This window comes from Sarcophilus harrisii, chromosome 1 (genome assembly GCF_902635505.1).
Source record: "Sarcophilus harrisii chromosome 1, mSarHar1.11, whole genome shotgun sequence".
Taxonomy (NCBI): domain Eukaryota; kingdom Metazoa; phylum Chordata; class Mammalia; order Dasyuromorphia; family Dasyuridae; genus Sarcophilus; species Sarcophilus harrisii.
The window spans coordinates 157,829,164-157,856,489 of record NC_045426.1 but is presented as its reverse complement, the minus strand read 5'-3'; the positions used below and the strand labels follow the sequence as shown (position 1 = coordinate 157,856,489).

The window sequence follows — 27,326 nt, the reverse complement described above, 5'->3', positions numbered from 1 at the left end:
TGCATTTTTGTTTCCTTCACAGGCAATTGTACACTATTTCAAACTCCAATTCTTTTTGTACAGCAAAATAACTGTTAGGACAATGTATGCTTATATTGTATTTAATTTATACTTTAACATACTTAGCATGTATTGGTCAACCTGACATTGGGGGGAAGGAGGGGAAAAATTGGAACAAAAGGTTTGGCAACTGTCGATGCTGTAAAATTACCCATGCATCTATCTTGTAAATAAAAAGCTATTAAAAAAAAAAAAACAATCCTTAGAAGAAAAACTTCTGAAGTGGAATTCTGAGAGGTCTCCGGATTGATAATGAAAAGAACAAAGTGAATAGGTATAGGTTTTAGGGGTTTTTTTTAGACTTACAGATTAGGGCTGATGGCCCAAAAGTACTTAAGACAAATATATCATTGGTCCACAATATTTGTGTGGTGATACAAGCAGGGCAAAACTAGATTTCTAATATAAGAAAATCAGTATGATTAGACTTAGTAAAAGCTCAAAGTAAATTTATCTTTCATTTGTGGGCAAGGATTATTTGTATTTGCTAATTGTAGATATAAAAAATCTACAAAAATCTAATTTTCTTTAGTCTGGTCACTTCAAGGTTTGCCTATTAATATTTTTACCATATAGTAAGTGCCACATTTCCCATGTCACACACTCTTCAGTCTCATTAGAAACATTAGTAAATCTATGGCTCAAAAAAGATTTATTTCTGAAGTCTCATAATCCCAGTGAAGATCACCAGTAGAATTGAATATGGGTTTTACAGGATCCTTGGATTAGGTCCAGGAGGAGGCCTTAGAGCTCATTTAATCTAATCTTTTCAATTTACAAAATGGGTGAATAGGCCCAGAGAAAAGAAGTGAATTGTTCAAAGATGAACATCACAAAGATAACAAAGTTAAGAACTGGGAGTCAAGTGAAGAACTTTGAAAAGAAGTTAGGAAGGAAGGAGAGGAGGTTGGGAGCAAGAGAGAAAAGGAGGGAAAAAAACAAGGGAAGGAAAGGGGGAAAAGTGATGTAAGGAAGGAGGGAAATAAGGAAGGAATGATGAAAAAAGACAGGAAAGAAGGGAAGAGGAAAGGAAGAAAGATATAGGAAGCAAGAAAAGAAGGGGGGAAAAGAGAAAGAGAGAAGGGAAGGACAGTGGGAGAAAGGAAAGAAGGAGGAAAGAAGGCCAGAGTGAAGGAAAGAAAGAGAAAAATACTTTAATAATGATAACAGAAAGTTAATTATCACACAAAGAAGAATGACAAAGACAACTCATTAAACAAAAAAGACAGTTAAGCATTTTAAGAGTTTACAGATGTATAGGAAATGTAACAAAGCTGGGGAGAGGAAAAGGAAAAAATGTAACAAAAACTATTCAGATGGAAGAGGTAAGAAATATTAATTCAACACTCCACTAGTATTGAAGACATAATATGCAAACATTTTGTTTTCTAAAAGACCTAACTCTATAGCAGTGTAGTAAGTAGACAGCACACACAAGCTTTCATAGTATGAAAACTTTAGTTGTAAATTATTGTTTTTTTTCCTAAGCCACCCATTCTCCCAAATTTGCTATTTTCTCTTGACATCAGCCTTCTACTGATCACCAAGGTTCAAAACTATGGAAAGACCTTTGACTCTTGTCTTTCTTTCACAATCTTATCTAATTGATTACCAAGTCTTAAAGATCTGACCATCACCTTTCATATTCATTTCTGTCTATTTATTCTTCCTCATTACCATTTATCTCAATAACAGCAAAAGCCTCCTAATTTCCTCTTCCTACTTCTAGTTTTTCTCTTCTTCAATTCATCTTCCCCATAGACATCAAATTGATATTCCCTGATCTGATCACAATACTTATTCCCCTTCTCAAAACCTTCAGTGGCTCCCAAAGTCCTCTAGTATTGGGATGCCTCCAGTTTTTCCAATCCTAAATCACACTGCCGATTTCTTTTACATAGTCTATTCTCACTAACCCAGCTAGTTGGTATTTGCAGCCCATGACATTCCATGCTCCACATGTGTTTTTGCATAGATGTTTCTTGATGTCTAGAATGTACTCCCCCCTCTCTTCTGCCTTTTATCTTTCCAAGTTGTGCTCCTTAAAAGAGGTCGCCAGTTCAATCCATTCTCACTCCGAGTTCCAATTGCTTAGTACTAAAACTCCTTTATACACAATTCCCACCTACTTATTCCTGTAGGTGAAGAATTCTCTTGATGAGTAAGTTCCTTAAGTTCAAGGACTTTTTAGTTCTTTGTATCTCCAGGACCTAGCACAGTACCTTACACAGAACAAAGGCTTAATAAATGTTGAAGAAAACATGGAGTCGACTCTGGTACTATTAGTGTACATTCCCAATTGGTGATGTAACAATACAGCAAAGGCACCAACTATTTAAACAGGAATCTGCTGATTCTTTTTCTTAGATAAAAAGGGGGAGATGTGCCAGAATTTTGAAGTAAAAACAGACAATTATGAAGCATGGCATTAGAACAAGGGTTAAATTGTCTTAGGTAGAATAGAATCTGGGAAGCTAACCATTGCTCCTATGATACTAGTGCTATAATAAATATCCTCCTTATATGGGACTCTATTTGGAGGTTGTGTGATAAATTTTCATGTAAGTGAATTCCCCCCCTCCTAATTCATTATCACAACATTACTCTGAACATATTTAATATAGTTGAGTAAGCTGCAACTTTCTATACAGCAGAAATAATCAAAATAATTATCTCCAGTGACAAGCTCATCAGTGAGATATGGAGAAGAATTCCTGGTCAGTCTCTTTCCTTGGTTGGATAAGAGAGATATCCTATTCTCATCAATGAGCTAATGTCATGTAGTTCATGCTGATTTTTTTTTCCCAGAAGGTGACATTTCCTTGACATTTCTTCCACTGTTAAGAAGTATACAGGGATACAGAAACAGAGTATAAACTCTGATAATGAGGTTTTAACAGCCTTGAACAAGGGTATACCCCTATTATATAGCATATGCATTATTTCATAGTACATATACTGAATGCACCCATTATAGATATAAAGAACTTTTAGAAAGTAAAAAAAAAACAAAAACTGTGGATGACATCGAGAATGGGAAAATTGAGGTTTATCCTTAATTCTGAGCAAATACTTATGAAATATATATGAGTATGTGTTATGAAACACAATGATTATGAAACATATGGAGAGTACAATTTAGTTACAGTATAGACATGCTGATGTACTATGTGGCCCCTCAGAAAGTACAAAATGTTCTGAGGTCAAAATGAAATCCCCTAGTAAGAAAAATAGTGCTTAGGGAGGACTTTAAAGCTTACATACATTTTCTCATCTGATCCTCAAAATACTCCAGGAAGATGGGGATGGCAGGAATTATCTTTATTTTACACATAGCACAACAAATTTTCAGAGAGATTAAATGACCTATCCAAGGTCATACTGACCAAGATTTCCCTACTGGAGGTGGTGAGTGAGCTCAAGTTTCTCCTGACTTCAAACTCATTGTTCACTCTATTATGCCATATAGCTTCAAACATCCAAGACCTGCTAAACTATCCAATAAAGAGAGGACTAACTATGTGGTTAAATTATTTACCTAATGACAAGGAAAAAAAAACAAAGCAAAAACTAGAGGCTCTCATTCATTATTCTAGAAATAACATGGCTTTTTTTTTTTTTCCAAAATTGAGTTTACTAAATTGGATTACATCATGGTCAACCTATTGTTTGGAGATAATAATAGCATGATCACATCTGAGTTCCCTATGAAATAAGAATTTGGTATCATTATAGGGAAAAGATGGCCTTTAAGAGGAAAGTAGAAAGTTAGATTTGGATTGTAGGTTAATGACTTATTTACAATAATGCTCTGAATATATAAATTAACTTCTCTTGGTTCCTGTGATCTTCTAATTTAAAAAAAGAAAAAGCAATCTTTATCTAGGATCAACCTCACAGTCATGTCAGAGAATCAGTGTATCAAATATTCAGAAACAGAAGAGTTTTGATGTCATCTAGTCCAAAGCTTCTGAAACTGTGGATTATGACCTCATATGGGATCACATAACAATGTGAGGAACATGAAATTATGATTATCATCAAGAAATGTTTGATTTGTATATTTCTTTTATATATCTTTATACCTAGGGTTTCAAAAATATTTCTTAAACAGTAGGATGGCTAGTGGGAAAAGCTTAAGAAGCCCTGATCTAGTCTAATCTCAATTTTACATTTGAGAAACTGAGAGTCAGACACTATGTGATTTGTACCAGCTCAATAAATCAGTCAATAAACACATATCAAGGGCTATGTGCCAGGCACTGTACAGATAGTAAGTAAAGTCAGGATCTGAACTTAAATCCTTGTTATGAAGGTATATAGTATAACTGCTATTACTATTTAACATTTTCAAGAAAGACTCATGTGATAGCCACTCATAGTCTAGTCAATGCTATATCAAAACTATAGAATTTTAGTTATGCACTCTAAGGTCTTTGGGAGAAAAAGACAGTTATTAGATGAGAAACGTTGTCTAGTTTTACTTTATCTCATTGAGACAAATAATGTATATAGACAGGATAGTTTAATTAGCTGATTACCAAGACTCATACATGTTTACTATCGAAAACTATCTTCAATATGAAACTGGTATTTACAGGTAAAAAAGATTTCACCAACCTCAGGTCACACATTAAATTTTACTCACATAGGAAATATTTGGAGAGAGAAAAAAACTCCCCCACAAACTTGGTAAAGTAGCTATTTTTGGTACTTAGTTATTCATGAAGAGACTTGACTTTTTCTTCCTAAAACTCCTTAAACACTTAACTAACCATTGATGTTTTGGAGAGAATGTGAAGCAGATTGGCAAACATTTAAGAAATATTTAAGATAATTCAAGGTACTCATGAGCTTGTTCACTGTCAAAACAATGACCCCACCCAGAATATGACAGAAGTGCTGAAAGAAAACTTCCTCAGTACAAAGCATTACATGGAGAGGAACTAGGGAATATATCAATGATACTTGAATCAGATATTCTTAATCTCAAGATAAAAAGTAAAAAGTGGGATCTTGAATCTCTGAATCAAAATCAAGTACTGATTACAAATCCTCCTACCTTTGCCCAGACTGTTCCCCATGATGAGAATATACTGCTTCTGATCTCTGCCTATGGGAAGCTATACAGTTTTTCATTTAGGTGCCTTCATTAAGGGAAACTAGGCTTTCCAATAAAACTTCTCCAGGTCCTACTTATTGATGTTCTCCTTTCTCAAATTATCATTCATCCCTTTATCTGTTTCTTCATTGTACCCCTCCCCCCAATAGAAAGCAAAATCTTTGGGAGCAAGAAGTCTTATTTACCTTTGTCTTTGTATTCTAAATGCTTAGCTTGAGGCTTTGTACTTAGTATGAATTTAATATTTGTAGAACTGATAAAAATTCATTCTAAGCCACTGCTTTTCACATTTCACCCAAGGATGATCCAGACTGAGTAAGTCCCAAGGTAGCAACATAAGCTACCTTTTCAATTTTTAATACACGCCATTGTACTTCCTGATTTCTACCCATTAGTCATTCACTCAGTATTTACCTTAATAAATGTCTTAAAATGTGCCTACTATGTGTCAGGCATTATACTGAGATATAGAAAAAGACAAAAGAAAGTCCCTTTTTTCAAGAAGTTCACAGTCTAGTCAGGAAGACAACATGCAAATCATCATATACAAATAAGCTACAGACAGGAAAACTTGGAAATAATCAACAGAGGGAAGACACTAGAATTAAAAAAGGTAGGGAGGGGGAGTGAGTCAAGAAAGGCTTTATGTAGAAAGTAGGATTTTAGCTGAAATTTGAAGGAAATCTGTAGAGATGAGTATAGGCGCATTTCAGTCATGGAATTGAACAAAGTCTGTACTGATTAATTCAGTGGAGAGAGAGACAGACAGAAAGAGAGAGAGAGAGAGCGAGAGAGAGGAGCGAGTGCGCCATTCTGGAAGAGCTGATGCTCCTAAGCCTTTACACAAACTCCTAGGATCAACACTGGCAAGTGACAGCATCTGTTAGAAATCTCCTCCCTATTTAAAAGCATAGAAGGTTTTGTTACTGTTGTTCAGAGGAACAGAATATGCTACATGCAATAAGAACCACAATCCACTAAGCCTACTATTTTCCCCAAGGGAAAGAATGGATTCCCCTGACATCCTAGTTTCCCTTAATAACACATTATGGATCTCCATCCATGAATTTCTCCTAAGCCCCCTTTAATCTATTTATAGCACTACTAGAGAATAAAGTGTTGAACATAAGTGGATTTTCCAGATAACTGTTTACTTACCCTGAAAATAAATGGCCTCAGACTGTTATGCTTTTTGAATTTTTATTTCTATTTTTCTTAGTTTTTTTCCCCCGTTTCCTTCCTTGTTAAGGAGACTGTTACTGTCCACATCTTACTGGTTGCTGTGGATTTGCTTTCAGCCTTATTCTCATCCTCTTTAATTGGTTGTTGCAGTTCTACTAACAGGTGAAAAAATCAGATAATAAAGGTATAGGAGCTTTGCCTTAAAGGAAGAAGATTATAATAATTGACCTGAATCCTTGATCCCACAACTGGCCCCACAGCTGGAAGACTGATTTAATAGTTAACTATTGGCTTAATCTGCCCTATCACAACAACTTTGTCTATATGTAAAAAAGAAGAAAGAACTCCATATTCACAGCTAAGCAATATGTCCTCCTGTTCCAATCTTACATTTTGATTCTTTTAAGTGGATTTGTGTTATCTAAGACTAAGCCTTCATCTTATACTCTGCAATCACTGCAAACGTTTAACTGTTGCTTTCTACATCCTACTCCCTATTTTGTCCATATCATCAGTACCTTATCCTTGATCGGACCTTCTAAGGACTAAAGGCCTCTCTAAATTTCACCAGCCTCTCTGATACTGACTGCCTGTTTTCACCAGCTATGTGCTAATTGACCTTTTTCTGTCCTTGGAATTCATGTCACACAATGGTCTGACCACCCCTAAATCTCTCATTGGACTTCTACCTATTGTCAAATTCTCTTCTACTCATGCCTTGACTTTTACTTCTGAGCCATGGTGAGAACCATGGAATCAGAGACTCCCCGTGTTGGAAAAAACCCTAAAGGGTCATCTAGAGTAAAGCTTTTTAAACTGTGGGATTGTGACCCTACTTGGGGTCTCATAATTTAATGTAGAGATTGTAAAATTATGATTTAAAATCAATTAATGTTTGATTTGGAGACCTATTTTATAATACCCATATACCTGGTGTTGCATAAAAATTTCTTGGGAGAAAGGGGGTCATGAGAGGAAAAAGCTTAAGAAGCCCTGGTCTACAGCAGCTTGTATCAAGAGTAGTTCAAGAATCATTTGGGGGGCAGCTAGATGGCACAGTGGATAGAACACCAGCCCTGAAGTCAGGAAGACCTGAGTTCAAATGTGATCTCAGACACTTAACCATCCTAGCTGTGTGACCCTGGGCAAGTCACTTAACCTCATTTGCCTAATTCCAAAAAAAAAAAAAAAAAAAAATCATTGCACTGCTTAGGGATCTTCTATAATGAGAAATTCACTCTTTCTTTTGGCCTTCCATTTTGGGGCTATTCTAAGCATTAGAAAGTTGTTTTTTGTTTTTGTTTTTTTTACATTAAGCTAAAAGTTGCTTCTCAGTCATTTCATTCCATCCATCCGTTCATATGTCTATCCATCAGCAAACTTCTAGCCATTGTTCCCACTTCTGCCCTCCAGGATGAAGAACAAACTTAAGCCTCTTCTGTACTAAAACAACACTACAAATACTTGTTTCTTGTTTTTTTTTGTTCTTTTCTTCTCCAGGCCAAACATCTCAGTTCTTTCAACAGCTCTTCATATGACATAGCATCAAATCTGTCTCTTTGGCCTCTTCTGGCTCAGATCCAATTTAGCAGTATCCAATGTAGGCCATAACTACAGCACTGAATCCAACACCAGAGTAGAATGCTAGAGGATTATCTCTGGCATTCTAAATTTATTCTTTTCTTAATACAAAAATTTCAATAATATTTTGTTTGTTTGGGGTTTTTTGGCTGCCATGTTACACTATTCATTTATGCACACTTGGAGATTCATTGAGCTACTCTTCCCCAGATCTTTTTCCTGTGAACTTACTATCTAGAATAAATGCAGGCCTTTACATGTATTCCTGTTTATTCCTGTTACATTTTGTCTTAGCCTTTCTCTCTAGCTTCTTTAGATATTTTTGGAGTCTTACTCTCGTTAGCCAACTTGTCAGCTACTTTTTCCAAAGATCTCTTTCTATATTACCTGGTCCACCCTTAATAACCCAACTGTTTAGACTGGGGCATCTCTAGTGTGACCCATCTTACTGCCACCTAAGACCTAGTAATGGCAAATGGACAGACTGTGTGAGGGACAGTCATAAATAAAGTGCACTAACTTTAGAATGCAGACTTTACGACATCTATTATGCTTGCCTTTTTTTCCCTCAAGGCAATCAGGGTTAAGTGTCTTGCTCAGGGTCACACAGCTAGTAAGTGTCTGAGGCTGTATTTGAACTCAAGGGACTACAGGGCTGGTGTTCTATCTACTATGCTATCTAGCTTCCCCTTCCTTTTTTGTATCTGTCTTTTTCTTTAATATTACTATTTCTTGGTTCTTCATTATATTCTAGATTGCTTGGGCACTTGGCAAATTATCTCTAGATAAAGTGCTATCGTTCTGACAAAGACTATATAACTTGGGTTGAATAAATATTTTATTGGTCCAAAATTTAATACTTCCAAACATCAAGGCATTTTCAAAATACAGAGAACAAAACACATGCTCGCCATTTTAAGTAATATTTAGATTTAGGGCTTTTTAATGTTCATTCACTTTTCTCTCCTGGGTGACAAGTGGTAGAGAATGTAGGAAAATTTGGCCTATGATGATAAATAATTGTGTTGCAAATGATCATAATACTGCTGGGGAAAGGATTTTACCTCTCTGTGTCTCAGTTTCTTCATCTGTAAAATGGGGACAGCATCTCCTTCCCAGTATTGTTGTTAAGGTTAAATGAGAAAATTTGTGAAGCACTTAGTAAATCTTAAAATGCTAGCTATCAGGCTCATTCTATTTCTCCTCTTATTAAACAAATATTTTGGAGCTTAAGATCTAGTCAAAAAGATAAGGCACATAAGGTAAAGCAGGCATATAAGAACATATTCAAAGGAGTGTTGCCTTTTACAAGTTGCTTTGGAAAGATGTATAAATAAATTCCAATGATGTTGTCATTCCTAAAAATATTTGTTTCTGCTCTTTAGAGAGGGAGCTAGGTAGCACCATAATGCACAGAGCATTAGGCCTGAAGTCAGAGGGACTCATCTTCTTGAGTTCAAATCTGACCTCAAACAGCTGTTAGTTGTGTGACTCTGGGAAAGTCACTTAATCCTGTTTACCTCAGTTTCTTCATCTGTCAAATGACATAAAGAAGGCAATGGCAAAATACTATAGTATCTTTGCTAAGAAACCCCACATGAGGTCAGGAAAAGTTGGGCATATCTGAAATAACTAAACAATAACTATTTAATATAGGGTCTACATGTGATCACATGAATATATTAAATGATATTAATATATTATTATGAATATGTAAATATATTTAATGATAGTGAATCTTTAGTCTCAGAGGATGAAATTGAGATTTATAAACAGGAAAATTTCATTCATATTCAAGATTAAGCTGGATAAATACTTTTGAAGTACAAAAAGTACTATGTGACTATTACATAACAAAGACTGGATTTCTTATGGCACATTTTAGGTACTTAACAAATGCATCTTAATTGATTGTGTGGTTCATAAAATAGCTCTAAAGGAAATTCCCAAAAGGAAAATTGTCATCCTATTTTTTTTTTGTTTTTTCATTTTCCCCCACAACAGTTTTATTTGGCTTTGGAATTTAAAATAATATAAAATAATATATGAGGCTAAATTCCTTAAGGAATTTATTTTCTTCAAACCCACTTAATTTCTAGTTCATAGCTAACTTACATTTGTGAACTTCCCTTGTTTGAAAAAATCATTATGCTACAGCATCCCCTTTTATTATTCTGATTGAGAGAGACATGTATTTCAAACATATACATATGTTTGTGCATATTTGTGTATGGACACATAACATCTTGAAGTACTTGGCTTAGATTACCATGAGAATGTGTTGAAGTTTGACCTAAGCTAAAGTAATGATATACTGCTACTTTTCAAAACAAGGGAAAATTCATTCTCTTTCCATCCTGAATTTATTCAACCTTTCTGGTTTCAGAAAATAGTCTAGAAATGTGGGCAAAGACGATTGACAGAGAAAACAAAAACTTTGTCCCAACCTTCTATTCAAGCAACATCCAAACCTGAGCTAAAAGCAAGTAAAAAGCCCAAAAGAATCTTTTTTTTTTTTAATTTTACCCATTCTCCTTTGCCCTACTCTACATTTTGGAGGAAATATTTAGAAACTGGTCAATAACAACAGGTAATCAACAAGAACAAAAAAAATGGGAGGAAAGGGGAACAGCTTGAATAAACCTTAATTAACTGCTTAAATGACTGAATTGCTCTACTTGTCAAAAGATTCATCAGGAAGGCTCCCCTTCCTTCAGATTTATTTCTGTAACACTGCCATATTTCTCCCACAAAAAGACTGCCAGATTTCCCACCTGTTTCTGAGGTTATAATCATTTCTTTGTTCCCATCACACAAAAATACAACAAAACTATAAAATGTATTACAAAAACAAAGTAAATCTCGGGATCAGAAAGATAAGTTCTTTTTTTTCTCTGATAAATGTTAATAATGAAGTATAACAACATAGGGAAGGAGAAGGAGGGATTGTGCTGAGCCTTTGGATCCCATAAAGTAAACACAGAAATAAAGATATTAGTGAAGTCATAGCTTCATTCTTCCTCTTGTTGATATAATTAAAATAAAAGGAAGATGCTGTGTTAAAAGACTGGTGATGGGGACATAAGCTAGGGAGACATTATCTCAGAAGAGTGACATATCACTTAACGATCAAGAACTCTAAGATTATAAAGTAGGAAAAATGAGCTCATGTTCAGCTGCACAGATATAGGCAGATAACAATGTGTCACTCTAAGACTGTCATCCTAGAGCTGATACTTGGACCTTGATTCATTCCTTTTGCTTTGTTCAGTCCCAGCCTTGTACAATTAGCAAAACAAAAACAAAAGATTAAAACAATCATTTTCTGTGCTTAAATTTTCCAGCCTGGTTGGAGACAAAGCACAGTAAATAGTGAGCAGATCTGTGAGTAAGAAAAACTTGAGTTCAAATTCCAACTTGGATAAATATTGACTGTGTCACTCTGGACTATTCATTTATACTCTCAATACCTTGGTCAACTTGGTTAAGATTACAAATTCTAGAATAGCTGTTCACTTCAATTGGTGGAGAGTTTTCTCACTGAGAATTATTCTCTATGTCAATGAAATTACAGATATATACTAGAAATATAATTTATTCTCTTTCCCACTTAATGAACTTTAAAATACAATTTATAGTAACTGTGATAGGCATCACATGGTGGAGTGGAAACACTAACAGGCTAATAATAGAAGGAATGGACTTCTATTTACTGCCTAGCTGTGTGATCTTAGACATGTCACAGACCACCCAGGCCTCAGTTTCTCCATCTGTACAATGGGAGTGGTAATTCTTATATGTACTACCTGACCCCACAAATTGATTGTGAAGATAAACCTTCTGTGATCTTAAAATAATTAGGTTAATTTGAATTATTATTATTTGAAAAATGGAGGGTTTGGCCTCAGTAATTTCTAAGATTCTCCAGGATTTTCTTAGGGAACAAATAACATCCAGTCTTAATCATCTTTCTTCAATTATTTTTAGGGAAGGGCAGACACGAGTAGAAAAATGTTTGCCATGTGCTTTAAAGTCTGTTAACTCCTTAATGCAGATCTATACCTTGTAGTCTTAAAGGACTGGTACCTGGAAGACTGAGAAATGAAGTGATTTTTTTGTGGTCATAAAACTGGTATGTGGCAGAAATGGGATCTGAACCCAAGTTTAATCACTTGAGCAACACCACAATTCTGTTAGTTAGTTAGTTATGTGGCTTGTGGCTCTAAAATATTCTTGAGCAACTGTATCCATCTCACAATAAAGCTAGACTCACAAAAGATTCTCCTGCCATTGAGCACTTTTCAGTCATCTCCCTTAATCACAGAAGACAAATAGAAGATTACAAATGACAGGATCATTTTCATAGGATCTTCAGGACAAAGGGAAGAGAATGGGCATTTTTTTTTGAGTAACTGCTATGTATTAGGCACTATGCTATGCAATTTGCAAACATTATCTCATTTGATCCTTTCAATATCCTTGAGAGATATGAGTTATTATTATCTCCATTTTACAGTTAGGGAAATTAAGGCAGGTAAAAGTTGTTTGCTCAGGCTTATACTACTAGTAAAGTTCCAAAGTTGAATTTGAACTCAAGTTTTCCCAACTTCAATAGTTGCTCTAATCCTACTGAATTATTCATTTTTTTCTAGAAAATTGTTCAGAATGGTGTAGAGTTTATATTACTATGGATGGGGATGATGGATTGAAGGAAGGTAGGGAAACAAACTGCTTAGTAAAGGAAATTCTAAGGAATCTAAAAAAATTTATGTATGGCAGCAGAAAGTGGAAATAGCAAACTGCTAGTTCAATGAATTTTTCCCATGATTTATTGTCTAAGAATTGAATAAGTTGCCTTGAGAAGTGATGGATTTGGCTTTTTTGGACTTCCAGCAGAAGCTAGATGACCACTTGTCAGGAAAGTACAGTGGTAATTTGTGTGTGTGTGTGTGTGTGTGTGTGTGTGTGTGTAGGTTGACTAAATGGCTACTGAAGTCCCTTCCAAATCAGAATTTTGTGACTCATTGAGTTCCTGAAATTCAGATTTTAATTGCACATTAATCTCTCTAGACTTGGTTAATTTACCAGCTTCCATTTTGATAATTTTATTTATTCTGAATTTAACAAATAATAAACAAGATGAAGATTTCCATGAACAAAGCAGAATAAAGAGCATTTAGACATGCAAGTGCAAATCTGTATCACAAATAGTTTTCTTCTTCCTCCACATATACAACAAATTCAATGGCTTGCTGTACATTGCCTCTGCCTGGCAATTTCACTTTCAATACCAAGTACATTGACCTTGACAACTAATCTTTCCTGTATCATGATTTTATCTACATCCTCAACCCAACATTGTCAGCCATATGCTGTAGTTGAATTATCTCCTTTCCTCCTTTAAAAGAGATTTCAACCACTACAAAATACAGATAGGGTAAAAAACAAACAACAAACAACTATTTCGATAGCCAATACCAATAAGTAAGAATCTCAAAATTCTTTCAAGAACCCTTCTAGAATAGACAAACTACAAAAACTCCTATTGATCAAATGAGATTTCAGCCTTCTACAAAGATGATTGTCAAGTTTGGAGATCAAGACAAGAAACATTTTCTGAGGAATTTTGTACACCACCCCAAAGAGTATGTGCAAAGCATTCTTCAAGAGGCTTGGGCAAGTTTAAAATAATCTGAAAAACATATGGAGCCTTTAATACTGCCTCATATGAAGTTAAATTGACTTTTTATTTGTCAAAACATAAAAACAGGGAGAATACTATTCATTAACTTGAGAAGGGCCTACACACACCAGAAAAGAAAGCTGTTTTTTCAAGAGGCTCCTCTTGCATTTTAGAGATAATTCAGAAAGTTTAGAGGGAGGTTAAAGTTTGGATAGAGACTGTCTTACTTAGACATCAAAAATTAAAGCCACTATGAAAAGCAGATACGAAGCTATACCTGAATCCTCATAATAACTTATAACAATTGGATTTTTGTTTTTGCCTTTTTTTCCCCAAAGGAAGCAAAAAAGCTAACACAAAATAAAGCGTGGTATAATTACCTGCATGAGCAGATAGCGGGGAGTGTGGACGAGGCAATGCTGGTGACTGACCATTTCCTATTAAGCTTTTCCGGTTACTCGTTCGGCAACTGAAAGAAAAAAAGTAAAGAAATGAAATAGAATTAAGGGGGGGAGGGAAATTCACGTTTTAAAATAAAAATTTATTCTCTATCATATATAAGCCGATTTAAAGAAGACATATAAGCTATTTCCTACGCTATTAACGAAGTGCTGCCAACCAAACACTTGATCATATACATTTGCAGGGTGATTACATCTTGCCTTCATTTATTTTTTTTTCTCAATTACATGTAAACAAAAAATTTTTAACATTCTTTTAAAAAATGTTGAGTTCCAAATTTTCTCCCTTCTTGAGAAGGCGATCATTTTGATACAGATTATACATGTGTAGTCAAATTATATCTTGTCCATTGGAAAATAAAACTGATTAATAAATTGTAACATCATTAATATTGTTCATCATAAGTGGAGCTACAATAAAAAAGTGATTGTTTTTATTCTTAAAATATGTGACACATTCTATCCAGATAATAAAGTTAGTTTTCAAATCAATCACAAAACATCTTTGTTTACATGTAATTTCTAACACAAAACCATGTGCAATGAAGAGCAATGACTTATCAATCTTGCAGTGATACACTAATTAAAAATCTAATTATTCAAACAAAATTCACATCTGTGCCTTTTTTGTCAATAGAACAGATGATGTCTCCTAAGATATATGTAATCTGTCACTTTAAAAATTCTTGTATATTGAATTTTAATTCATAGTACTTCCCTTTCAGTTAATTGATAGATATCACCATAGTAAGTTCAAACTTTTATCAGAATATCAGAAAGAAGGTCTTTAAAACAAAACAAAACAAAACAAAAACATGTGGGCCCTATTGATTTTAATCCATGTCATCAATTTTCCTCAACACCCAGATAAAAGAGTTAGGTAAATGTATCTTCTGGTTTCGTATATAATAGAACAAAGGTAGAAATACCTATTCTGGTTGGCCTCTAGGTAGATTCCACCAGCCCTCCCCTCCACCCCACAAGGTAGGAATGACCCAAATGATGGATGGCAAAAACAACTTTCATTTTTTGCATCTGCTTGAGTCATAGAGTGTATTTAGAACTCAGATCCCCTGTTTGTAGATAAAAGCAGAAAAAAAAAAAAAAAACTTGTTCACAGAATTAAAAGGTTATTTCTATATTAAGAGAGCACAGAGGGATAACAAAACTATCTCATTTAGCTCACAGCTATAGTGAAGGTCACTTCTCTGAGGCTTCCCCCATCATTAAGTGATTGACTGATTGACATAGACTCCCATCTTCTGAAAGTAGTCCCAGCTAGTCTTATGACTGATTTATGAAAAAAAAAAATGATTGGTTTGTTGTTGTTCTTGTTGTTTTTAAGATTTATGTTAAGTCACCACCTGATTTCACCTTTGGAAGTTTTAGAGACTGAGTGGCCAGGCATTCCTGTATACTGCAGTCACATTATCTATCTATTTGAAGCAGAGAATATTGAGAGGAAGACAAACAAGATGGTGTGAAAGACTTCAAACGTATAACTATTTGATAATTGGGTGGAGAAACTGGAAATGATTAGCCTGAAGAAGAAAAGGTGGGCATGGGGCGGGGAGGGGGGGGGAATGATAGCTATTTTCAGGTATTTAAAAGGTTCTATTTACAAAAAAGGGATTAAGTTGTCTTGCTTCACTCCAGAGGCAGCTAGGTAGCTGGTGGGTAAGAGTGCTAGCTAGTCCTAAAGTCAGGAAACTCTGAATTAAAAACCAGTTTAAGACATTTAATAGATGTGTGATATTGGATTGAGCATATATTTTAACATATATAGCATATATTGGATTGCTTGCCATCTAGGGAAGGGAGTGGGTAGAAGGAGAGAAAAATCTAAAACACAAGGCTATGCAAGGGTCAATATTGAAAAATTATCCACACATATGTTTTGAAAATAAAAAGTTTTAAATAAAAAAAAGGTAAAAAATAAAAAATAGCTGCATGAGCCTGAGCAAGATACTTAATTTCTGTCTGCCTCAGTTTCCTCAACTGAAAACAAGGATAAGAATAACTGTCACATATCTCTCAGAGTTGTTGTTAAGATTAAATCAGGCAATATTTGGGATAATATTTAAAGTGCTCAACATGATGCCTGGAATACAATAAAGGCTTAATAAATGTCTATTCCCTTTCTTTCCTTCTTTCCTTCCTTCTCTCCCTCCCTCCCTCTCTCTCTTCCTCCCTCCTTCCTTCCTTCCTTCTTTTCTATCTTTCCTTCTTTCCTTGTGAAAAGGCAGCTTTAGTTTTAATATAAGAAAAAACTTCTCAACACCAAGAAATATTGAAGACTTTGATAGACTATAAGTTCCCTGTAACTGTACTTCTTTACGTAAAGATTCAATGACCATATATTAAAGACAGGGAATACTTATTCATATTCAGGTTGGACTGGCCTGTTTCTGAGATTTCTTCTAACTTTGATATTCTATGATTCTGAAATGTCTTTAATATATAAAATATACATTTCATTATCACATCAAATTTCTTGTACATATATATGTGTACAATAAGATATGTATATACACAACATGCCCACATAATATATACACATCACTGTTCACGGTACAAATATACATATCACATGGGCATACATATATGTGTATATGCACATTCAGTATGTATATACTACATAAGAGGGGAGAATAATAAGCAACTAACATGCAAGAAGCTATCAGATCAGTACTACTAGAAGAAATGTTTTATGATAATGAAATATGTGCTTTAGATATTTGTAGTTTACATAAACATAGACACTGTACCTTTATGTGTATATTTATATTATATATAAATGTATATGCACACACATATGTAATTAAAAACCTTTTTTGATAGCATTACCTAATTTTATTGTTCCTCTTAGAGTTTTTAGTACCTCCTAGTATTGTTTGTGAGTTTAATTAAGATCACATTTACTCTTCCAAAGGTTGCTAATGAAGTTGTTAAATAAGACTGGACCCTTGATGCTTAATTATAAGTGTAGTTTTGTGATGCAGATTCTTATCTATCAAGAATTAGACTAGTTTAATGCATAATCTTTACATCAGAGGCCATCATTTTTAACAAATCAGAATGTTATGTGTTTTGTGTTCATACAAACTGAATGTCTCTTGTGGTAGAATGTTAAATACCAACTTACTGACATTAATGAAAAGAATGGATGATGTTGATGAATTTTATAAAATCCTATGTATTTTGTCTCTAAATAACACAAGAGCAAATTCCTTACAAGAAAGGCTAATTGCTATTAAAAACAGCAAAGGAATGCTGTGTTGATGTTTTTCACTTAACATTTAGCATCTGGTTCAGTCATTTATAAAGATTTCATTTAGACAGTCTTAATCATTAATGTTTATATTTATGATGTAGATAAATAAGAAATGTGAACTGCTATTGATGCAAAATTAAGTGTGCTGATGGCAGCATTTTTGCACAAAAGAATTATTAAATTTGGTGGGAGGGTTGTCAATGACATGTTGACTTAGTTGAAGCAAAGGATTAAGAAAAGATCTTTCTTACATGAATAATCACTGCAAACAAAAACTGGATTTTCCAAGGTACACCTGGGAAAACTAATATATTCTAAAGGCCAAATACAAAAGTCAACACTACAAAAAAGAAAGACAAAAACACAGTATGTATTTTACATTTTCAATATAGTCATTATTGAAAATAAGGAAAATGATAATTTCAATAATATCAATAATGTTAAAGAGAGTAAGAGGAAATAAGAATGACTTAGAAAGAGATCTGATTACTGTGTTCAGAGGGGTGCAATTTAAATTACAGAAATTATACACAACAAACAAAATTACAGATAAATTATGTTTGCCTTTTCGATGAAGATTTATCTTTACAAGTGTATGGTTCAAGTCTAATTCTCATAAGAGGAATTAGCTGCTACTTTTTATGAATTCCCTTGTAACTAAAAACAAATTCTTCAAGAGTTTAACAATGTGTTTTAAGTTTTCAACTTTTACTGTGAATACTATATAATAAAAATAAATAACAATTATGTAACACATTAAAGTTTGCAAAGCAATATATATAATGTGTGTGTATGTATGTATGTATGTATGTATCTACTATCCCATCTAAGCCTCACAAAAACTTAGTTTCTATTATTATTTTACAAATGAGAGACCCAAGGTTAAAAGGGGTTAACCAACTTGCCTAATTTAACACAACTAAAAAAGTATCTGTTATTACACTTGTGGTTTAGTCATCTCAGTTATATCTCTGCCTCTTTGTGGCTCCATTTGGGGCTTTCTCAGCAAAGATACTGGAGTGGTTTGCCATTTCCTTCTCCAGCTCATTGGACAGATGAGGAAACACAACTAGAAAATTTCTGAGGCTAGATTTGAACTCATAAAGTGTCTGATTTGAGACACCTAGGGCTTTGTGCAGTATGGTATCACCTAGCTGCCAGTAATAAAAAATAGCTAATATTTATATAGTCCTTACAATTCACAGAAGTTAGTTTTAGTGTTGACATAAGATGGCATGTAGAAGACACTATGTCAAGCACTTTACTCTTACTATCCCATTTGATCCTCAGAAAAACTCTGGGAGATGGATGCTCATTTTACACATGAGGAAACTGAGACAAACAAGGTAAAGTGGCTTGACCAAGTTCACACAGCTAGTAAGTGGTCTTCCTGACTCCAGACCTAGTTCTCTATCAGGGGTCCTCAAACTTTTTAAATAGGGGGCCAGTTCACTGTCCCTCAGACTCTTGGAGGGCTGGACTATAGTAAAAACAAAAATTTTGTTTTGTGGGCCTTTAAATAAAGAAACTTCATAGTCCTGGGTGAGGAAGATAAACGTCCTCAGATGCCGCATCTGGCCAGTGGGCCATAGTTTGAGGACCCCTGCCACCATCTTGTTGCCCCGTAAATGTCTGAGGTATAATTAAAATTCAGATATTCTTAAATTTCATAATTTTATCTAATATAGTAAATACTTCCTTTCTCTCTAATAGGGGAATGGGTTGGGGGGAAAAGGAGTCAGGAATAGAAGGGGAGAGGGAAAATAAGTATAAAGTAGCCATAATGTGTCAGGCTACTTGCTAAATGCTTTACAAATGTTATCTCATTTGACTCTCACAATAACCCTACAAAAGGTAGCTGCTGTTATTAGTACCTTTTTTACAGCTGAAAAAAATGAGGCAGACAAAAGCACTTTAACTGACTTGCCCAAAATCACACAATTACAAAGGGTCAGAGCTAAATCCGTGCTAAATCTTTAGCTCTGAGCTTCATAACTCCAGGCCCAATACTATCTGCTGTGCTGAGACTTGGAACAAACCCCACAACCACTCACAAACATGATCAATTTAATTTAAACATATTCATTTCAGGCTGAAAAAAAAAGAATTCCTTATATTTTAGCCAAGATTGCTATAGATGTGTTTTTGCCTCATTGCCCTCAACCTCACTAGCCACCCCTACTCAAGGTAAGGAAAGCACAGGTGATGTCCTCCCTAGTAAAACAGGAACAATATTTCCATTGTGGCAGGAAATCCCTGGCTGATTTGCATAATTTGCCTGCGTCCAGCACTGAAATACAAAAAGGTTTATCTTCTGCTGCATTAATGTTGGAGGATGGTACTTCTGTATACTCAGTTATATTCAATCCAAATTGCATTCTGGACTTTCTTTTCCTAAAAAAAGTCATCTTTGATTCTCCTATTTCCCCCCTCCTCTCTGCATTATTAGATCTTACAGATTCTACCTCCATTATTATCACTCATTTACATCCCCTCTTCCTTCCTCCCCATACAGTTTACTATCCAGGCTCTTTGCCTTCAGGCAATCTCCCCTCTAATCCATTTACACAACTGCCAAAGTCATTTTTTTGCTGCTCAGGGATGACGTTTCTGCTCAGAAACCATCAGTGGTTTCCCATCATTCTAGCTTCTTGACCTGGCATTTTATAATAACAGATCATAGCTGACATTTATGTAGCATTATACAAATTTACAAAGAGCTTGACACCCATTATCTCCATTTGGGCCACACACCAAGCCAGTGAGGTAGGTGCTACAAATAATATGTTTATCTCCCTTTCAGTCAGTGAGGGAACGGAGGCTGAGGAAGGGAGTGAAGATGTTTGGACCAAGATTTTTGCCTATTTGGAGATTGAGGTGTAGAGGCACTTCTCAAAAGTGCTTCCTTCTTCTTTGGAAATTGAAGAGTAATTTTTTTAAAAATGTCATTTACTAAGAACAACTGAGGTTGTAAAGTAAAATATTTCTTGAATTGGAAGTACTGATATTGGAATAATAATTGGAAGTATTAAAATCCTTATTAAGAACAAAATGAAGTATTTCCCTGAAAAACCTAAATTCAAACTGAAATATCCAAGAGGAAGATTAAAAGCAAGATTAAAAAATATAAATATAGGAGACTGAAAACAGCAAATACAATGGAAGGAGGACAGAAGTGAGTGATCATGTTTAATAATTTATTATCCTTCATTCACCATGGTCTCTCTGTTAGAAGAAAACCTTGAGAAAAACCAAGTAGCCACTGAAATATTTTGTTTCCTTAAACAAATATCCATACCATTCCCACTACCTTCCAGATAAAGGAACAAAGTTGAGTACATGAGAGGCAGCTACAGCATGGTGAACAGGAAGGGAGCTGACTTAAGAATCATAAGAGATCTGGATTCAAATCCTAATTTTGACAGAACCTAATCAAGTGACTCTGATCAAGTAACAGTCTCTTAATGTCCCAAATAATTCCCTAAAACTGGTCTGCATTACTAGAAGTTCTCTAACCTGATGAATTCACATAGATCCAGTTTAAATCAAAATAAATGAATGAATTAGTTAATGAAAAATAAAGGAATGGATGAGTGAATAAATGGTTTTTTTTGTGTTTGAATAGTTTCAGTTGGTCTTGTTCCACTCTCTATGACCTCATTTGGGCTTTTCCTGGCAAAGATATTGCCAGGTTTGTCATTTCCCTCCCCAGCTTATTTGATTGATGAGAAAACTGAGACATTCAGTAACTTGCCAGGATCACATAGCTAATAATTGTCTGAGGCCACATTTAAACTCAGTTTCTCCTGACTCTAAGACTAAGCACTATCCAGTGCTTCACTTAGCTATTCAAATATAGAAAAATACTATTGTTTAAGGAATTGGCATTTTGGAGGATGTGAGGCTCAAAGAGTACCATTAAGGGTCCATATTTAGTTAAGTGTCATAGAAAAGAATATTAATTTGGACTTTTGGGATTTTTGTTGTTTTTTGTTTGGGTTTTTTGGTAATTAGTATTTTAAGACTAGAAATTCTTTTCTGGATAAAATATAGAATAAAAGCTACTTATTTCCTTGAATATATTTCAACACAGGGACTAGAATTAATAGTTTTAAATTATGGTTTGTGGTTTAAACTATAATATCCTATAGTTCAACATAGGATCTATGTGAGCTCATTTTAGGGAGCACTTATATGATACAGGCTAAGCTTCAATGCATTTGATTCCCCAAATTCAGATATGCTAAATATCAATATGCTATGTAACATATCATGAAATAAATAAAAGCTCATGATGACACCAAAAGCCAAACAAAACAAGCACAAAAAACAAAAACAAAAAAACAAACCAAAAAAACCCCACCTTATGTCAGAATTCATTATTTTCAAGAAAAAAAAAAAAGAACTGGGTTTCTTTCTAGTTTCTTTCAAGATCTAGTACTGATCTTGACACTCCTGTCTAACCTTTGGACTCAACTGGAGCATAAAAGTTATTACATCATATGTTAAAATACCTGAGAAGAATTAAATGGATTGTGCCTCCTTTCCCCCAGCCAAATATAGTATTCTCACCAAGATCTAAGAATCAGAGATAGGGACTAGAATTATGATTTTTTCCCCCCTTTTTTTTTGGAGGCAATTGGGGTTAACTGACTTGTCCAAGGTCACACAGCTAGGTAGTATTATGTGTGTGAGACCAGATTTGAACTCAGGTCCTCCTGACTTCAGAGCTGGCACTCTACCCACTGCACCATTAAACTGCTCTAGAATTATGATTTTTAATGATAATAAGAAACTCCTCCAAATGGAGGAAAGTCCCACTAGGAATGCAGTGGACACCTTCTTTGCAATCTTGGAAAACACTAGGAGATTTTAAGATTTTTGCAGGATCAAATTTGAATCCAAATTCTTGGGGCTCTGAGGACAGATCTCCAACCATTGTGCAACAAAGCTTTTAGGTTAATTAGTAGGAGAGAATTCAATTAGTAGCTCTTAGTAATAGGATTGATGCAAAGGGAGCTGGAATGTACCATTAGATGAGGGGGTTCTTCCATAGTGGAAACTCCTCCAGGTGATTGCCTAAGGTTTGGTGGAAAAGTTCTAGGGAGTTGCCTGAAAAACAGAAGCCAAGTCTAGGTCTGCTAGTCTAAGCAAGATGGGAATCCAGATTTTCTTAACTCCAAGCTTAGCACTGAATTCACCACCACTCATCCATTATCTCTACAAATAACTTCAAACTTCTCCTTGGAAAAGACTAGAATTCAACTTCTAGCTCTAACAAAACCACATTGGGTCAGAACATTTACCCTTCCTTGGATTCGACTCATTTTTTTTGGTCACTCACAAACTGTAATGGTTGGATTAGATATTTGTTCATCTCTTAGGTCTGAAGTTAAGAAAGATCCGAGTTCAAATCCAATCTCAGATACTTACTAGTTGTAAGATTCTGGGCAACCCTGCTTGCCTTAGTTTCCTCATCTGTCAAATGAGTTGGAGAAGGACATGGCAAACCAGTCCAGTACCTCAGCCAAGAAAAACCCAATGGGAATCAGTTAGAATTAGATATGAATCAAAACAAGAAACAGACTGTGATATGGGATATTTATCACCCATGACACAAGAAGAATTACACTCTGTGCATTAGGATGTCACAGATGAAAAGATAGTTAAGATGGAGAAACATTAGGGAGTGGCAAAAGCAGTCATAAGGAAGTTTCTTATTTATATGAACGGCCTTTGGCACAGGAGTATTATGAAAACTGAACAGGCTAACCACACCTTTTCACTACTTCACTCACAGCTGTTATTCTCCAATAAGAAGCAGAAAAGTTTCACTGGGATCTAACTTTACACTCTCTAACTTAAGGCAAATAACACTTTTCTGGCAAATAGAAAAGACAGTTTATTCCATTTATTTTACCTTCTCTGCCACTTAGATCGTGTAGTCTACAGGATAGGGAGGAAATAGATTATAAAACTGAGGTGGGCCTAGACGTAACATATTTTGTCTAGGGGTGCCCAACTATTTTTTTTTTTCTTGCTTATAGAATCAGCATGCTCAAGGCCAGTCCAGTTAGTTACTTGTGGTTTGAGAGATTCTGTGGGGCCTTTAAACTATAATATATCTGGTTTTACATAGGCAACCACCTAACAGGAGAACATTTTAATCATTGTCTCCCCAAGTTCACCAAAGCCTCTGAGACTTACAAGGCCATGACCTTCTGTTAAGGTTATAAAATCCAGTTCCATTCTCAAAATAACATTCATTCTGAGACTTGAATACTAATCAACTCTGATAATGTCCAGGTAATTTCAGGGAGGGGAAAACCCCACTGGCAGTAATTTTTATATTCACAGCTGACTACAAAGGCCAGCACTCAATTGGACATATGGTCTTTAACTAGGGATCTTTGAGGGTCCTTAATGACATAATGAGTTAGGCGAGAAGAGTTCCAGCAATTCTGGGAAGCTAGTCTATAATTTATTAATACATCTTGATAGAGGATCTCATTTACAGAAATAAATTGACATAGGAGGCTAATGAGACACCAAAGCTTTACCATACGTGAACATCTGCTAACTTTTGCGAAGTATATGAAGTATTATTGTCCATTATACAAGAAGTCTTACGAAGCAATGATGAATTTTTTTAGAACTGTTCTGCACATACTTGATAAATTAATTAAATGCACACAAACCAACACAGATATAATACTTTTAAAAATGAAAATTGGTGATGTATAAGAAAGGAAATGACTCTCTGGTCAAGTTTTCCTCCTGGGAATACTTCACAATGTTAAGGATGTAGAATTTCATTAGTGTTAATACTCATTCTTCCCTTTGGCTTAAGTACAACCTTAAAAAAAAAAGCTATAGCTAGAAATTGAATCATCCCTCATAGAATCAGGTGTTCTAGCTAAACAGGTTCTTATTTGATAGAGCTGTAGTATCTTGCTGGGCCCATGCCTTAAGTCTTTCCAATCTGGTAGGACCTAGTTAGAGTTGGTGCTCTATATCCTAAGTTTTCAATAGTTAACAGCAACAATAAATAATATTACAAATATTTGCATGGTGCTTTAAGGTTTGCACAGCATTTTAAATATGTTATCCCATTTAAAATTTTCAATTCATCCTGTGAAGTAGGCACTATTATTATCCCCATTTTACAAGTGAAGAAACTAAAGGCTGAGAAGTCAACTGGTTTGAACAAAGTCAACTAGCTAATATATAATTAAGGCACTATTAGAACTCAGGTCTTCTTCCCTCCTGGCTCCAGAGAGAGCTCTGTTATAATAACCAGCTGTTCTTCTAGGAAGAATTTCCAGGCCAAAAGAAGAATTAAAATGGAAGACTTGGGGGGGGGGGGAGAGTCCTCTAAAGACAGGAGAGGGTGGAGGGAGACTGAAAGGTAAGAACATACTTTAGGAATAGGCATTCATCTTCTAAATTTTAAGGAAAAGCCAATGAAAAAATATAGTTTTGCATGCAAAGTAGGGATTCCACAACCACCTCAATCAACAGATATGATTTGCTTTTTATGAATAAAGTTTCTATTAATTTAAGATATCATTTAAAAGTGAAAACTTAGGTCAGGAAGGGAGTGACATGATTAGCTAATCAATAAGCTAACCAAATCTCTGGGGACTTTAAATAATGGGATAAATTCTAGTAGTTTTTCAGTTAAGCTCTAGACCTACAAATAGTAGATTTCCAGTTTGAAACATCTCTCTTGGAAGGAAAGAGTTTATATTTGTTAATGGTTGTTAAATTTGGTGTGTTTTTTTTAATTTAAAAAAAAATCTAAAAAGTCACCCAGCCAAATGTTTCTGAACAAAGAGCTTCTTTCCAATTATACTTGCTCAGCCTTCATCTCCCCATTGTTTAAGTCTAGTCAGAGGGAATTCATCACTTCATTTCTCTTTTGTTAATTCTGATTGAAGCAGCTAGGTAGCTCACTAAATATAATGCTGGATGGAGTTCTGAACTCCAGACACTTAATTAGCTGATTCTGGTCATATTATTCAGTCTCAATGTATCTCAGTTTCCTCATCTATAAAATGGGGATGCTAATAGCACTTACCCAGATTTATTGTGAGGATCAAATTATTCGATACATTTTTAACACATGGTGTTGGGGAAAAGGAGAAAGATACTACTAAGCAGAAGATATTGAACATAAAACACATCATTTGGAACTAAGGATTGCTCTCCTAGAATACATAATTTGATGTTGAAATTGCTCTCCTCAAACATATATAGTAAAAATACTGTATCCCCCTCAATTAGTGTGATGCTTTGAACATAACAGAATTCTTTCCTTAAATATTTGTTGGTTATCTCTCACTATTTTAATCAGGGAAAACACCTATAAAGCACACTTATAAAGCAATCAAAGAACAGTTTAATTATGGATCAATGTTAAATTATCTACTACATGTCCGGCATAAGAGTTTGAAAGACAAAATGGAAATAGTCCCTGCTTTCAAGAAACTTTACAATTTACCTAAGATAAAAGTGTAGCAAACTGATATGAAATTAGGGAAGCACTACAGTGGAAATTTTATATTCAACTAACTGGAGTCTTAGAGAGGGAAATTTTCTGGATTTCAAATGCTTTTAAGAATTAATAGACTCCCTACCAAAGGAAAATGCAATTTCTTCCAAATATATAGGAAAACTAACAAAAAAATGCCCTAAATTTACAAATTAAAAATGGATTTTGTAGGCCTACAATCCATGATTCCCTAACTTGGAGGAATACTATTATTATTCAGTTTAAATAATGGTTAGAATTTCAAAGGGTCAAAGATTTAAAGGTTAAAGGGACTTTAGAGACCATTTAATATAGGAGGTCTTAAGCTGGGATTCTGTAGAGTGATTTAACTTGGATGGGGGGGAAAGTATGCCCTTATTTTCAGTAATTTCTAACAGAAAACTATCATTTGCTTCAATTATTTAAAAACATTATTTGAAAAAGGATCCATTGGTTTCACTAGACTTCCACAGTGGCCCTTGACACAATAAAGGTGAAGAATCCTGATTTAATTCAACATTTTTCACATTCTGGGTGAAGTAACCAGGGCCTAGAGAGTACAAATGATTGGTACAAGATCACAGTTTAAAAAGTAGCTGAGTTAGAAACTGTAACCTAAGGCCTTTATAATTCCAAATCCAGAAATTCTTTGATGTATTTGCACAAGTAAAAAAGCAGAGAGCAGGGTCTGCCTGTCAGCATGATTTCTCAAACATTAACTCTTAATATAAATGCACTTATCTTCGAAAATTTTGGTTTATTTTTATCAAGTGAAGCAAAACCAAGAGTAAAACTCCAAGACAGTGTGTATAAGAATAATGAAGGCTTTTATTTTCCTATTTTCTATTTCTGAAATGCTGTATTTATAAATTTGTTAATTTTTGTGTACTGGTATCACGTTAAATTAGAATTTTAAGATAATATTAAAGGAACATTTGTTAAACCTAAAACTTTCCTAAGCAAAGGTTATGGTATTGAGGTATTCCTTCCTAATCTATTTTAAAACTCATTCGAATTTGCTATACTTAAGAAATACTTTAGTAAGCAATGAAATATTTGTTCAGTCTACTAGCCTCATTAATTCTATAGTTAAGTCTGATCTGTTAAAGTAGTTAGAAGATTAAATCTCCCTCAGGAGAGTTTATTATCCTTTCTTTCTCAACTTAAATGAGCTAAGACACTTTATGTGGCCATCTGAGCTAGCAACTCGGATGCCCAATACCATTATGATCTTCCTTGATAAGTGACTCAACATCTTCAAGCTTTAGTTTCCTCATCTGTAAAATGGGGAGTTAAAATAAATTACCTCTAAGGTCCCTTCTAAAAATAAAATCATAGGTTACTAGCCTTTTCTTTCCTCTTCCATGGCTGCCCTAATAACACTGTTCCCATTTTAGATGGCCTCCCAGCTTAGGAATCTATTTAATTTG

The 27,326-nt window shown here is 34.7% G+C and overlaps 1 protein-coding gene across 8 annotated transcripts in view; it reads right to left on the bottom strand.

Moving 5' to 3' along the window:
* The window catches only part of MAST4 (microtubule associated serine/threonine kinase family member 4), a 786,570-nt gene that overhangs the window by 124,239 nt on the left and 635,005 nt on the right, over positions 1 to 27,326 (bottom strand). For all 8 annotated transcript variants that reach the window (XM_031965792.1, XM_031965783.1, XM_031965810.1 and 5 more), the window contains one exon: positions 14,009 to 14,097. In XM_031965792.1, coding sequence (XP_031821652.1) covers positions 14,009 to 14,097 — 89 coding nt within the window. The remainder of the gene's footprint in view (positions 1 to 14,008; positions 14,098 to 27,326) is intronic.